The 12414-nt window shown below is 43.9% G+C and overlaps 1 protein-coding gene and 1 pseudogene across 1 annotated transcript in view; both read left to right on the top strand.

Annotated features, from left to right (window-relative positions):
• LOC124605434 (laccase-4) overlaps window positions 1–12414 on the top strand; it is a 205223-nt gene that overhangs the window by 144118 nt on the left and 48691 nt on the right. The window contains exons 3-4 of the mRNA XM_047137100.1: window positions 6876–7002; window positions 12202–12412. Of these exons, the coding sequence (XP_046993056.1) occupies window positions 6876–7002; window positions 12202–12412 (338 nt within the window). The remainder of the gene's footprint in view (window positions 1–6875; window positions 7003–12201; window positions 12413–12414) is intronic.
• Window positions 7379–7496, top strand: LOC124608098 (annotated as a pseudogene).

The following is a 12414-nucleotide window of genomic DNA, read 5'->3' on the forward strand; positions in this document are numbered from 1 at the left end:
TACAAACACTGTTCCTCTGAAATTAGGTAATCAAAATCGTAAATTTGTAGATATCCTACCACGGATTAGAGTTGCAGCGAAATACAGTTTCACTACTATCGTGCAACGCAATAAAACTAGAACAAATGCGAGAATCGCGCTCCATTTCAACGGCTGCAGGCAACGCATGAGTATCAGTTCGCTTGATGCATTATTCAAGTACCTCCATTGGCAATGACAGGAAAATAAGTGTACCGATTTCCAGGCGTTTCTAAATCTGGAAAATGCCAAGAAAATACTGAAAATTGAACACATTTTCTTTCCGTTTTTGTTAGCCAATCACGTGCGTACCCAGTGGTACACAGTTCGTGAGACCTACAACATCGTTCCAAAATCCCAATCTCTGAAAGACACGAGAAATTGTTTTGTATGTTCTCAATCTGCTTTGATCAATTTAGTGGTTGAAACAACTTCGGATTTCAGATCACATGGGGTATTTCACTGACTCAGCTGGACTTGATTGGAGAAAAGGTTGGCAAACTCATTCGGCTGTACATGAATGGACTTAGGGACCGTAGACCACTCACCTGAATTGGGTTTTGGGAAATAATTAGTACGACCAAATGGATATTTACACTCATCGCTCCTGTAATGCAGGCAGTGATGAACCGTCTGAATTATGCACAGTAAGGAAATAGTGGCGCGGGTAAAGCTGCCTTTTGAAGTTATTCATATTATTAATATGTTTCTTGTAACTGATATTGTTATTAAGTATTGTTGTTATTGTTTATGTTTATGTTTAAAGCTGTTATTGCCACCTCAAATCAGGCGATCTGGGTTACCACGTATTCAAAATCGTTTTCCTCCTTGAGCTCCAAGCTTCGCCCAACATTCTCGTATTCGCCTTCTGTGAGCTTTCGACCATTTAGTGATCCCCTTCTCGCCTGTCCTTTTCTTCGTCTTTTGCTGTCATGTGAGATCGTGACTTCGCGTAAGACTGATTTTGTTTTCCTCTGTAGTCTTTTCCTTTCCCTTCAGTCCACCGAGCCGAAGATCGTTCCCAGAACATTTTTTCTTTGTTTCCTAATTGTTCTGCCTGATTTTTCATATTAATTACTTCATGTAACAACTCCTCGACTAAAGACTCTGGTTTTTTTTTATTTGCTTGTTCTAAGCTGAATGAACTACGATGGGTATTCAAAGTCCTCTGTCTGTTTTATTTCCGCCTGATTTATCAATACTTTTCTAGGCGCTGCTCTGACGTTCGACAAGAGAAATGTCTTCTCTTCTGAAATTCGATTATGTGACTTTCATCCTTCTATCTGAAGCTGATAATCTGTTTGCCGGGCGTGCCAAGAGAATCATTAAAGCTCTCAAAGATCCCAGGTTATATGGGATTAAACAATCAATCATCAAGATATTTCCTTGCTGTTACAACCTAAAGTTGCTTCATTATTATTATTATTATTATTATTACTATCATCCCGAATATGATTCATTTTTAATTATGAACTTCGTCATAGTAGTTACTCAAATGTTTATGTATATTTCACTAGGCGACAGTGAAGTAAAAACAGGAAAAACTTAAGGGGCCAAATTTTCTAAAGTTATGTATAGTTTCTGATCTGACGCAAAATGTTCCTAAAGACTCTAACCTGATTGAGCTGAATAAAACAATTACCAAAAACAAGCAAAGAAATGGAAAACCACGAAAATGTATGCGAAATAGGTTTCATTCATTTAGTTTAACATTTCACAACGAATGTATTTTGATGTAAACAAAATTTGTCAGCTACCGCAGGAATACTGCTCATTTGTTTTGAGTAACATAATAATAAGTACTGAACACGATACTGTTAACAAATAACTCGGAACATTTATTTGGAAATCCATTGTTAACTGATAACAGTGGCAATGCCATCGACTAAATCAGCGAGCCAAACTGAAGTAGGTAAAAATTAATTTTTTCTTCATTGTAGAGAAATTGTCTGATATCATTTGTACGTCGACCCTTTCGAGTTTTTTTTATGTACTGGAATGTAACATGCATTTGATGCGATAGAGAGAAGGATACATTTCACAGCATCTCACAGAATGGGTTCGAAGCGTGCAGCGGCGCAAGTTGCGACGAACGAACGCCGTCAGCGGCGGAAAAGTCCAAATATGTACGCGATAATTAGACGACAGCTGTTGTCTGTGCTGTTGCGGGAGCCTCGTGTGCTACCGGTACAGCTCACTCCTAGCCTTAACCTGCAGACTGACGAACTGCGACAAAAACGATTGTATTTCACCTCTAAGGCCTCCGTTTCTTTCGTCCAGTCGTCACAGCCCCTGCGGGAGAGGTACGTGGTAGGCAGTCAAATGGCCTCGGAATTCCGCTTGAAGAATGGCCGGTGGAACTTGAGAGAGAAGCTTTTTGCAAGTAGAGCGACGTGTTCCCTTCCGTTCGAGGCGGAGTTGCTTCTTCACCTGTCAGTCTCGCGCTGAATAAGCAAACATTTTCGTGTAGTATAGGACGGCTTCGACATAACTGGACTTCCCTGCCTATCACAGCCGTCATGAGCGTAAGAAAAAGTTAAAGATATTCCACCACCACGTCTCGTGACCGTTTTGTACGAGACGTCATTCACAAGTAAGCAATTCTCCCACACACTTTTTCCGAGAATTGTGGTGTACGGTTTACTTCCTCATTACAATACTCGACAGTCAGGCGTGAAATATCGGTTTCGCAAAATGTCTGCCAGTAACTGGATCACAAACAATAATCCTGATGACCTGCTGCATAAAAGCTGTGCGACTTAAAAAACGGGAAACTTCTTGTAAACATGGCACATTTCAGTGTTACAAACTGCTAGTTGGACTCTGGTTAGGGTAAAATTTCCTAATATCCAACACTATTGACAGCTCTTACACGTAAATGTTAGTCATTAGATCAGCGATCCGACATTCACTGCTGGATGTGTGCCTGCTGCAAACTTCTCCTAACATTACGGTGTTTAGCTCTAAGCGCATCCATGTCGTTCCTACATGTTTTTTTTATTGACACCAACCACTCTTTTCTGATCTCTTGGAATTAAAAAAAAAGGATTACTTTGGCCCATCTACCATCTATTTGCCCAATTAAATGTCCATCTCATTCCCCTACCTATCATCTATTAGCATGACCAGATGTCCATCCCATGTCCATTTGACTTACACTGCAGTAACAGTGATCAGATGATGATTCCAAGACGATGACCTTATTCGCACACTGTTCACAGCAGCAGCGTACCTCAACACATTTCTCCTTTGATCCACACTAATCAATAGCGCTATCTAGCTTTCGCGCACTCTAGACTTTAAAAGAGTGTGAATGCTTCCAGTTATCTCCAGAATGCACGCAAGCTGATGGATTTGAGACGCGGGTCACTGCGAAATAGTGGCAACTGTTCTCAATGCCACGACCGTGGCAGACAACTCACAACCTGCCTCGCCAATTTGAAACTGCTTGTTTCAGCGAAAACAGGCTCGATGGGACATTGCAAACTCACCAAAAACTGTCTTCAATTCGTCACAGACCATAGATGAACACAAAATTTTATTGCGTATCGCTGATCACGAAACGCAGCACATGCCGCAGCTTTAGAGTCGTGACAAATGAAGTCACTTCCATTCGCTGCTGCAACTGAATAGCGTGGGCGGTAAGAACGATAGTGTGGGCGTCTGAAGCGGCTGACGTGTAGCTTTCTCAGATAGACATAGACAGCTTCCATACTCAGAAAGTTAGTGCCCCTCTTTATTGAACACTCCAAGTACTCCACATGGACTTGTGCAAGACGAGGCAAGATTCTAAAATGGCCATTTCTGATAACAGAAAACCTGACCAATTCCTGTTCATTATTAACAAAAATAACCAGCAAACATTATACTGATTAATGATCGACAAAGTGGAGAAACAGAAAATAAACTTTAGAAACTCCTGAAACAAAATAATCTGTAAAAACGCCTATTGAACTTACGCTAAGTACAATAGTATTTGCGTACAAAACTTCACGTCTCATCATTTTGGTGAATTTATTGCATTATTTTAATGCCTTCTTGTTTTGACTGTCATCATTAAAGTTTAATAACATGCGGTTTTAACGCTACATTGATGGGTTGTTTGGCGAGCATTCGACGAGATGAATGTGCGAAAACTTCCAAACAACCACAAACTGCTCCGTACAATCGGCTCTTAAGTGTCTGGGACTGAAGCAAGATGACAGCATTTTGTGCTATCTGGTACCCAAAAGAGGTTTAGAACACTCAGTTTCTTGAAGTGGAGATCGTCTCCACGCAGATTTTTCAGCCGTTGTCTCATTCCCTTCTGGCGCACCAAATGGTATTTTCTCTTTTCAATTGATACATTTACACCGTAGGTGAAGTACAGATAAACACGCTTTTGGACCGCAGCTCGTGGTCGTGCGGTAGCGTTCTCGCTTCCCACGTCCGGGTTCCCGGGTTCGATTCCCGGCGGGATCAGGGATTTTCTCTGGCTCGTGATGACTGTGTGTTGTGTGCTGTCCTTAGGTTAGTTAGGTTTAAGTAGTTCTAAGTTCTAGGGGACTGATGACCATAGATGTTAAGTCCCATAGTGCTCAGAGCCATTTTTGAACACGCTTTTGGTATAGCAAGAAAGTTGTTCAGATTCTACGAGAATCGCTCTGCGATTAGAAAACTGAATTTTGTTGTCTATTTGCCCACAGTCAACTATTGAACTACAGTTATTAATCAAGTGAAGCTATACGCTTCCAGTGACAAGTCTCAAACGTCTACACTACTGGCCATTAAAATTGCTACACCACGAAGATGACGTGCTACAGACGCGAAATTTAACCGACAGGAAGAAGATGCTGTGATATGCAAATGATTAGCTTTTCAGAGCATTCAAACAAGGTTGACGCCGGTGGCGACATCTACAACGTGCTGACATGACGAAAGTTTCCAACCGATTTCTCATACACAAACAGCAGCTCACCGGCGTTGGCTTGTGAAACGTTGTTGTGATGCCTCGTGTAAGGAGGAGAAATGTGTACCATCACGTTTCCGACTTTGATAAAGTTCGGATTGTAGCCTATCGCCATTGCGGTTTATTGTATCGCAACATTGCTGCTCGCGTTGGTCGAGATTCGATGACTGTTATCAGTATATGGAATCGGTGGGTTCAGGAGGGTAATACGGAAGGCCGTGCTGGATCCCAAAGGCCTCGTATCACTACCAGTCGAGATGACAGGCGTCTTATCCGTATGGCTGTAACGGATCTTGTAGCCACGTCTCGATCCCTGAGTCAACAGATGGGGACGTTTGCAAGACAACAACCATCTGCACGAACAGTTCGACGACGTTTGCAGCAGCATGGATAATCAGCTCTGAAACTATGGCTGCGGTTACCCTTGACGATGCATCACAGACAGGAGCGTCTGCGATGGTGTACTCAACGACGAACCTGGGTGCATGAATGGCAGAACGCCATTTTATCGGATGAATCCAGGTTCTGTTTACAGCATCATGATGGTCGCATCGCGGTGAACGCACATTGGAAGCGTGTATTCGTCATCGCCATACAGGCGTATCACCCTGCGTGATGGTACGGGGTGCCATTGGTTACACGTCTCGCTCACCTCTTGTTCGCATTGACGGCAATTTCAACAGCGGACGTTAAATTTCAGATGTGTTACGACCCGTGGCTGTACCCTTCATTCTGTCCCTGCGAAACCCTACATTTCAGCAGGATAATGCACGACCGCATGTTGCAGGTCCTGTACAGGCCTTCCTGGATACAGAAAATGTTCGACTGCTGCCCTGGCCAGCACATTCTGCAGATCTCTCACCAACTGAAAACTTCTGGTCAATGGTGGCCGAGCAACTGGCTCGTCACAATGCGCCAGTCACTACTCTTGATGAACTGCGGTATCACGTTGAAGCTGCATGGGCAGCTGTACCTGTACACGCCATCCAAGCTCTGTTTGACTCAATGTCCAGGAGTATCAAGGCCGTTATTACGGCCACAGGTGGTTGTTCTGGGTAGTGATTTCTCAATATCTATGCACCCAAATTGCGTGAAAATGTAATCACATGTCAGTTCTAGTATACTATATTTGTCCAATGAATATCCGTTTATCATCTGCATTTCTACATCTACATTTATACTCCGCAAGGCACCCAACGGTGTGTGGCGGAGGCAACTTTACGTGCCACTGTCATTACGTGCCTTTCCTGTTCCAGTCGCGTATGGTTCGCGGGAAGAACGACTGCCGGAAAGCCTCCGTGCGCGCTCGAATCTCTCTAATTTTACATTCGTGATCTCCTCGGGAGGTATAAGTAGGGGGAAGCAATATATTCGATACCTCATCCAGAAACGCACCCTCTCGAAACCTGGCGAGGAAGCTACACCGCGATGCAGAGCGCCTCTCTTGCAGAGTCTGCCACTTGAGTTTGTTAAACATCTCCGTAACGCTATCACGGTTACCAAATAACCCTGTGACGAAACGCGCCGCTCTTCTTTGGATCTTCTCTATCTCCTCCGTCAACCCGACCTGGTACGGATCCCACACTGATGAGCAATACTCAAGTATAGGTCGAACGAGTGTTTTGTAAGCCACCTCCTTTGTTGATGGACTACATTTTCTAAGGACTCTCGCAATGAATCTCAACCTGGTACCCGCCTTACCAACAATTAATTTTATATGATCATTCCACTTCAAATCGTCCCGCACGCATACTCCCAGATATTTTACAGAAGTAACTGCTACCAGTGTTTGCTCCGCTATCATATAATCATTCTTGGTGTAGCAGTTTTAATGGCCAGTAGTGTACTTTTCACCTGGACGCTGCCTGGGACTCGGCTCACCTGCTCCTGCCTTGTGTCTGTGTTGCAGCGCCTGCCAGGTGTGCACGCCCAACGCGACCAACACGGTGTGGTCGCACTGCCAGTGCGTGCTGGCCGACGGCGTCGAGCGCGGCATCCTCACAGTCAACAGGATGCTGCCGGGACCCAGCATACAGGTGAGTGGGTCTCACGACACCGCCTCTCCGTAATCTGAGGCGGCTTCCCGTCGTTAGGGGCACGGCGACGTGACAATGATTGCAGATTTCCTGTCCTCGGGGAAACCGTGCAACAGAGTAGTGACTCAGGACTTCGTTGCTCGAAAGGTTTACAGAAACGCACCCTAATTGCTTCTCTACGGCGAGGTTATGAAACGGTAATTATATCGGAGTCAAGCCGCCGGTGAGAGCTAATGTTTACACGCACCTGTCTGTGACACACGTAAGAAGGCTGCACAGGTGGCGCAACATTCGTCGACTTCACTCGTGACGCAGCGAAGTCCAAGAATACCAAGAAATGTGAGCAAAACATTTTAAATGTGCACTTTCTCTGCCAGGCTACGGCCTTGCCGCAGTGGGTACACCGGTTCCCGTGAGATCACCGAAGTTAAGCGCTGTCGGGCGTGGTCAGCACTTGGATGGGTGACCATCGAGGCCGCTATGTGCTGTTGCCATTTTTCGGGGAGCACTCAGCCTCGTGATGCCAATCGAGGAGCTACTCGACCGAATAGTAGCGGCTTCGGTCAAGAATACCATCATAACGGGCGGGAGAGCGGTGTGCTGACCCCACGCCCCTCCTACCCGCATCCTCCACTGACGATGACACGGCGGTCGGATGCTCCCGGTAGGCCACTCGTGGCCTGAAGACGGAGTGCTCTTTCTTTTTTTTACTTTCTCTGCCAGTTTTTCGGATAGGGCACTGGCATGACACTGCTTGAGACTCCGGCGACAGGCCCTCTTCCCCCCTCCCCCAATCAGCTTGTGATGCATGTGGCATACAAACCACCAGATGCAACTTTTTAGCAGTGAGCATTCTATATTACAGTGACAGGCCAGAAAAATTTAAGTGGGGATCTGCCTTCTATTGAAGCTGATGATAAGAAGAGTGTCGTAAAGCTTTACACTTTTGTCTGGTGCCTGAACTCTCGATAATAACTCGTAACAGGTCATAATAATATACCCTGCTACAGGCAACAAGTGTAACTCTTTCAGTATATTTGGGTCACATAAAGTAAAGAGTAATACATATAAATTTGTTCTGAAATGAAAGCGCTACATACTCTTGTGGCTATATAATATCTTTCACAAAGTAAAGATTAAACAATACATATACACCGATGAGCCAATTATAATGACAACTGCCCACTGTGACTTAAACTGCCTTCTGGTGGCGTTGCAGGCACATGATAAAGTAAAGAAAATGTACGGCATGACTCAGTTGCCGCTACCTATGGGTTTTATGCAACACACTGCACATTCAAATACGCTACCACATGAAAGATTTTCGTATTCTCTCGCTCGCTTCATGCAAACTATTAGTCCTGAAGAGAAAATGAACATAAATTTTTTTAGGAAATTTAATGTAATTAAATTTTGTTCTGTGATACATTTTTCGTAGACGACGTAGTTTTCGAATTATTCCAGAAAAACGTACAAAAGTAATCTTCAAACACGTTTTTCTTGGCAAGTCGAAAACCGTAGCCTCCAGCGAATACGAACGACACTACAAAATTTCATTATATCAAATTTCCTACAAAAAGGTCTGTTCATTTTCTTCTATAGGAATACTAGTTTGCACGTAGCGAGCGAAACGATATGAGAATCTCACGAAAGGTTTTTGAAGGCATTGCCAGTTGTATAAAACCTACCGATAGGGACAGCTGCACCACTCGGTATAAGCGAAACAGAGACGAATGGGCAATCATTGCAGCGAGCACGGTAGGCGATGCTCTGTGGAAGGTCCGATGACCCAGTACAGTACTGCTGGAGACACAAGTGTTCTGGAGCACATGCTTCGGTGCACGGTACTGAACATGGGACTCCACAGCAGGCGATCCCTTCGTATTCCCACGCTGACCCAGCGACGTCATCTACTACAACTGCACTAGGCACAGGATCTTCGAAACTGGAACGTGGATCGATAGAAATATGTCCCCTAATCGGATGAATCACGTTTCTTGCTGCACCTTGTCGATTGTGATGTCCGGATATGCCATCATGTAGGCGAACAGCTGCTCAAAACATGCAGAGCAGCGCAGACAAAGGCCGGTAGGAGCGCTATAATGCCATGGCTGACATTAATCTGGGTTCCATGGTACCTGTGATAGTAATCGAACGCAACGCGTTGTGACAGGTGTGGAGTACGTGAGGTTTACTGTGGACCACTTGTGTCCATTAACGCTCGATGTCTCCCCAGACAGCAATGGCGTCTTGCACCAGGATAACTAAGGCCGGAATTTACGAAACCTAAAAAGCTAGTAACTACAATCAGCAATATCATATAAATATTAGGAAATAATAATATGGGAAGGTAAGAAACTGAAACACTGTATAAGGTGAATCAAGGACTAGCTACAGATTCGAATTTAGTGCAGTGGCACTTTGGTATTTACATTTATCTATAAAATCATTACGAAATGCTTGTACAGCCTACACTACAAGGTTGCTTGACTTTGAGAGATTCTTACCATCTTGGACTAGCAAGAGGCATACAGCACATACAAAGAAGGAGAGGGGAAATGATAAAAGGACTGTGTCACGTGGTGGGAGATTGTGAGACAAGTGTTGAAGAATCTGAAATGGCAAATGCTGCTAGAATGATAGCTCTAATAACAGCAACATCTACTTATAGAACTTCAAGAACTGTTCTTGGGGGCGAATTCTATGTATACCTCACAACCTCCAAAAAAGCACAATCGTACGAACCAGCGAGATAAGGAGCAAACTAACAAAATCCCTAGCGGAAGCGTTTAACTCTAGTATGGTTACTCTGCCCCCATAAAATTCTGTTATTTAATTGAACATCCGCTATCAGACGAGCTGGTGCGGTGTTGTCAATGAAAATTCAATAGCGTATGTGATCTAGAAGGAGATGGCCCTTTATTGTCATGAATACGACAGAAATAATTATTGAAACGTAAACGTGACCCGGTTGTATACAACTTGTAACTTTCTTTTATCAGCGTCTGAACCGTTTTGTTGTGAATGTGATGCATATTTCAACAACAGTAAATGAGTTAAGTTGGGTCACTTTATTTTGCTAATCAAACCAATTCTAAAAATGATGCCTCTACAGAGAAGATATTGACTATGCTGAAAGTGTCTAATCTACTCTGGAATCTTCAGGCACCCAGACAGAAAGCACAGCTGAATGGGTCATGAAAGGAAGAAACTGTCATTACTGGAGAACATAACCTACTGTTATCAGAGACAGTCCTGTTGCTCAGAACATTGTTGTACAAACAATGTCAAATCTGAGAATTAAGCACGGAATTTTATTGATAGATTCATCTATTGATGCCTTCACCAATTACCCACATTTGAGTCAATGTACTGTGAGCTATACTGCACTCAGCACAGTGCTCATAGGTGGCAGGTTTGTGGAAATACATGAACGATTTTAGAGAAGAATACTTACTTCGAGCAGTTCACTGGTTTTTTTGTCATTTTGAAACTAGAATTATCTTCTCACATATTGTTCTCTCTATATTGGTATTACAATAACTTAATGAAATTTAGCTTCGTTGCTTTTGTTGAAACGAAAGTGAGAGTATTAGTTGAGGAAAAATTGGATGAAAATCAGTGTGGGTTTAGGCCTTTTAGAGGTAGTCAGGACCAGATCCTTAGCTTGCGGCATATAATGGAGAAGTGTTACGAGTGGAACAGGGAATTGTATCTATGCTTTATAGATCTAGAAAAGGCATATGACCGGGTTCCTAGGAGGAAATTATTGTCTGTTCTACGAGATTATGGAATAGGAGGCAAACTTTTGCACGCAATTTAAGGTCTTTACATAGATAGTCAGGCAGCAGTTAGAGTTGAAGGTAAATTGAGTTCATGTTTCAGAGTAGTTTCAGGGGTAAGACAAGGCTGCAACCTGTCTCCACTGTTGTTTATATTATTTATGGATCATATGTTGAAAACAATAGACTGGATGGGTGAGATTAAGATATGTGAACACAAAATAAGCAGTCTCGCATATGCAGATGACTTAGTTGTGATGGCAGATTCGACTGAAAGTTTGCAAAGTAATATTTCAGAGCTAGATCAGAAATGTAAGGACTATGGTATGAAGATTAGCATCTCCAAAACGAAAGTAATGTCAGTGGGAAAGAAATATAAACGGATTGAGTGCCAAATAGGAGGAACAAAGTTAGAACAGGTGGACGGTTTCAAGTACTTAGGATGCATATTCTCACAGGATGGCAACATAGTGAAAGAACTGGAAGCGAGGTGTAGCAAAGCTAATGCAGTGAGTGCTCAGCTACGATCTACTCTCTTCTGCAAGAAGGAAGTCACTACCAAGACTAAGTTATCTGTGCACCGTTCAATCTTTCGACCAACTTTGTTGTATGGGAGCGAAAGCTGGGTGGATTCAGGTTACCTTATCAACAAGGTTGAGGTTACGGATATGAAAGTAGCTAGGATGATTGCAGGTACTAGTAGATGGGAACAATGGCAGGAGTGTGTCATCAATGAGGAAATCAAAGAAAAACTGGGAATGAACTCTATAGATGTAGCAGTCAGGGCGAACAGGCTTAGATGGTGGGGTCATGGGAGAAGCAAGGTTACCCAAGAGACTCATGGGTTCAGCAGTAGAGGGTAGGAGGAATCGGGATAGACCAAGGAGAAGGTACCTGGATTCGGTTAAGAATGATTTTGAAGTAATAGGCTTAACATCAGAAGAGGCATCAATGTTAGCACTGAATAGGGGATCATGGAAGAATTTTATAAGGGGGGCTATGCTCCAGACTGAACGCTGAAAGGCATGATCAGTCTTAAATGATGATGAGGATGCTTAAAAATAGTATCAGTGACTATGACTGTGATACACATTTACATTTTCTGTGAATTTCAGAGGGGTACTGGTACCCCTGCTCACAACCCGTGAATGGTACTAGGAGAACAGTTAATATGTGCTATAATAAGAAGCATCCCATCTCATGCATGCACTTAACAATAGTTGGCCGAATATACTTGTCAATACAAAGTGATGCAGCACTGCATCAACACATGGCGTTTAGCTGTCATGCATAACACACATATGTCTCTAGTATAAGCAGTAAGGTGTGTGGTCTGATTGAACAAATACGGGCGCAGTAAGTCACTGAAACGCCCAGTTGTCGCCTGGCGTAACGCTCGCGTCTGCTGCGGCCGCAGGTGTGCGAGAACGACAAGGTGGTGATCGACGTGGAGAACGCGATGGACGGCCAGGAGGTGACGATCCACTGGCACGGCGTGTGGCAGCGCGGCTCGCAGTACTCGGACGGCGTGCCCTTCGTCACGCAGTGCCCCATCCAGCAGGGCAACACCTTCCGCTACCAGTTCACCGCCAGCAACGCGGGCACGCACTTCTGGCACGCCCACACAGGT

The sequence above is a fragment of the Schistocerca americana genome, chromosome 3, assembly GCF_021461395.2.
Source record: "Schistocerca americana isolate TAMUIC-IGC-003095 chromosome 3, iqSchAmer2.1, whole genome shotgun sequence".
Taxonomy (NCBI): Eukaryota; Metazoa; Arthropoda; class Insecta; order Orthoptera; family Acrididae; genus Schistocerca; species Schistocerca americana.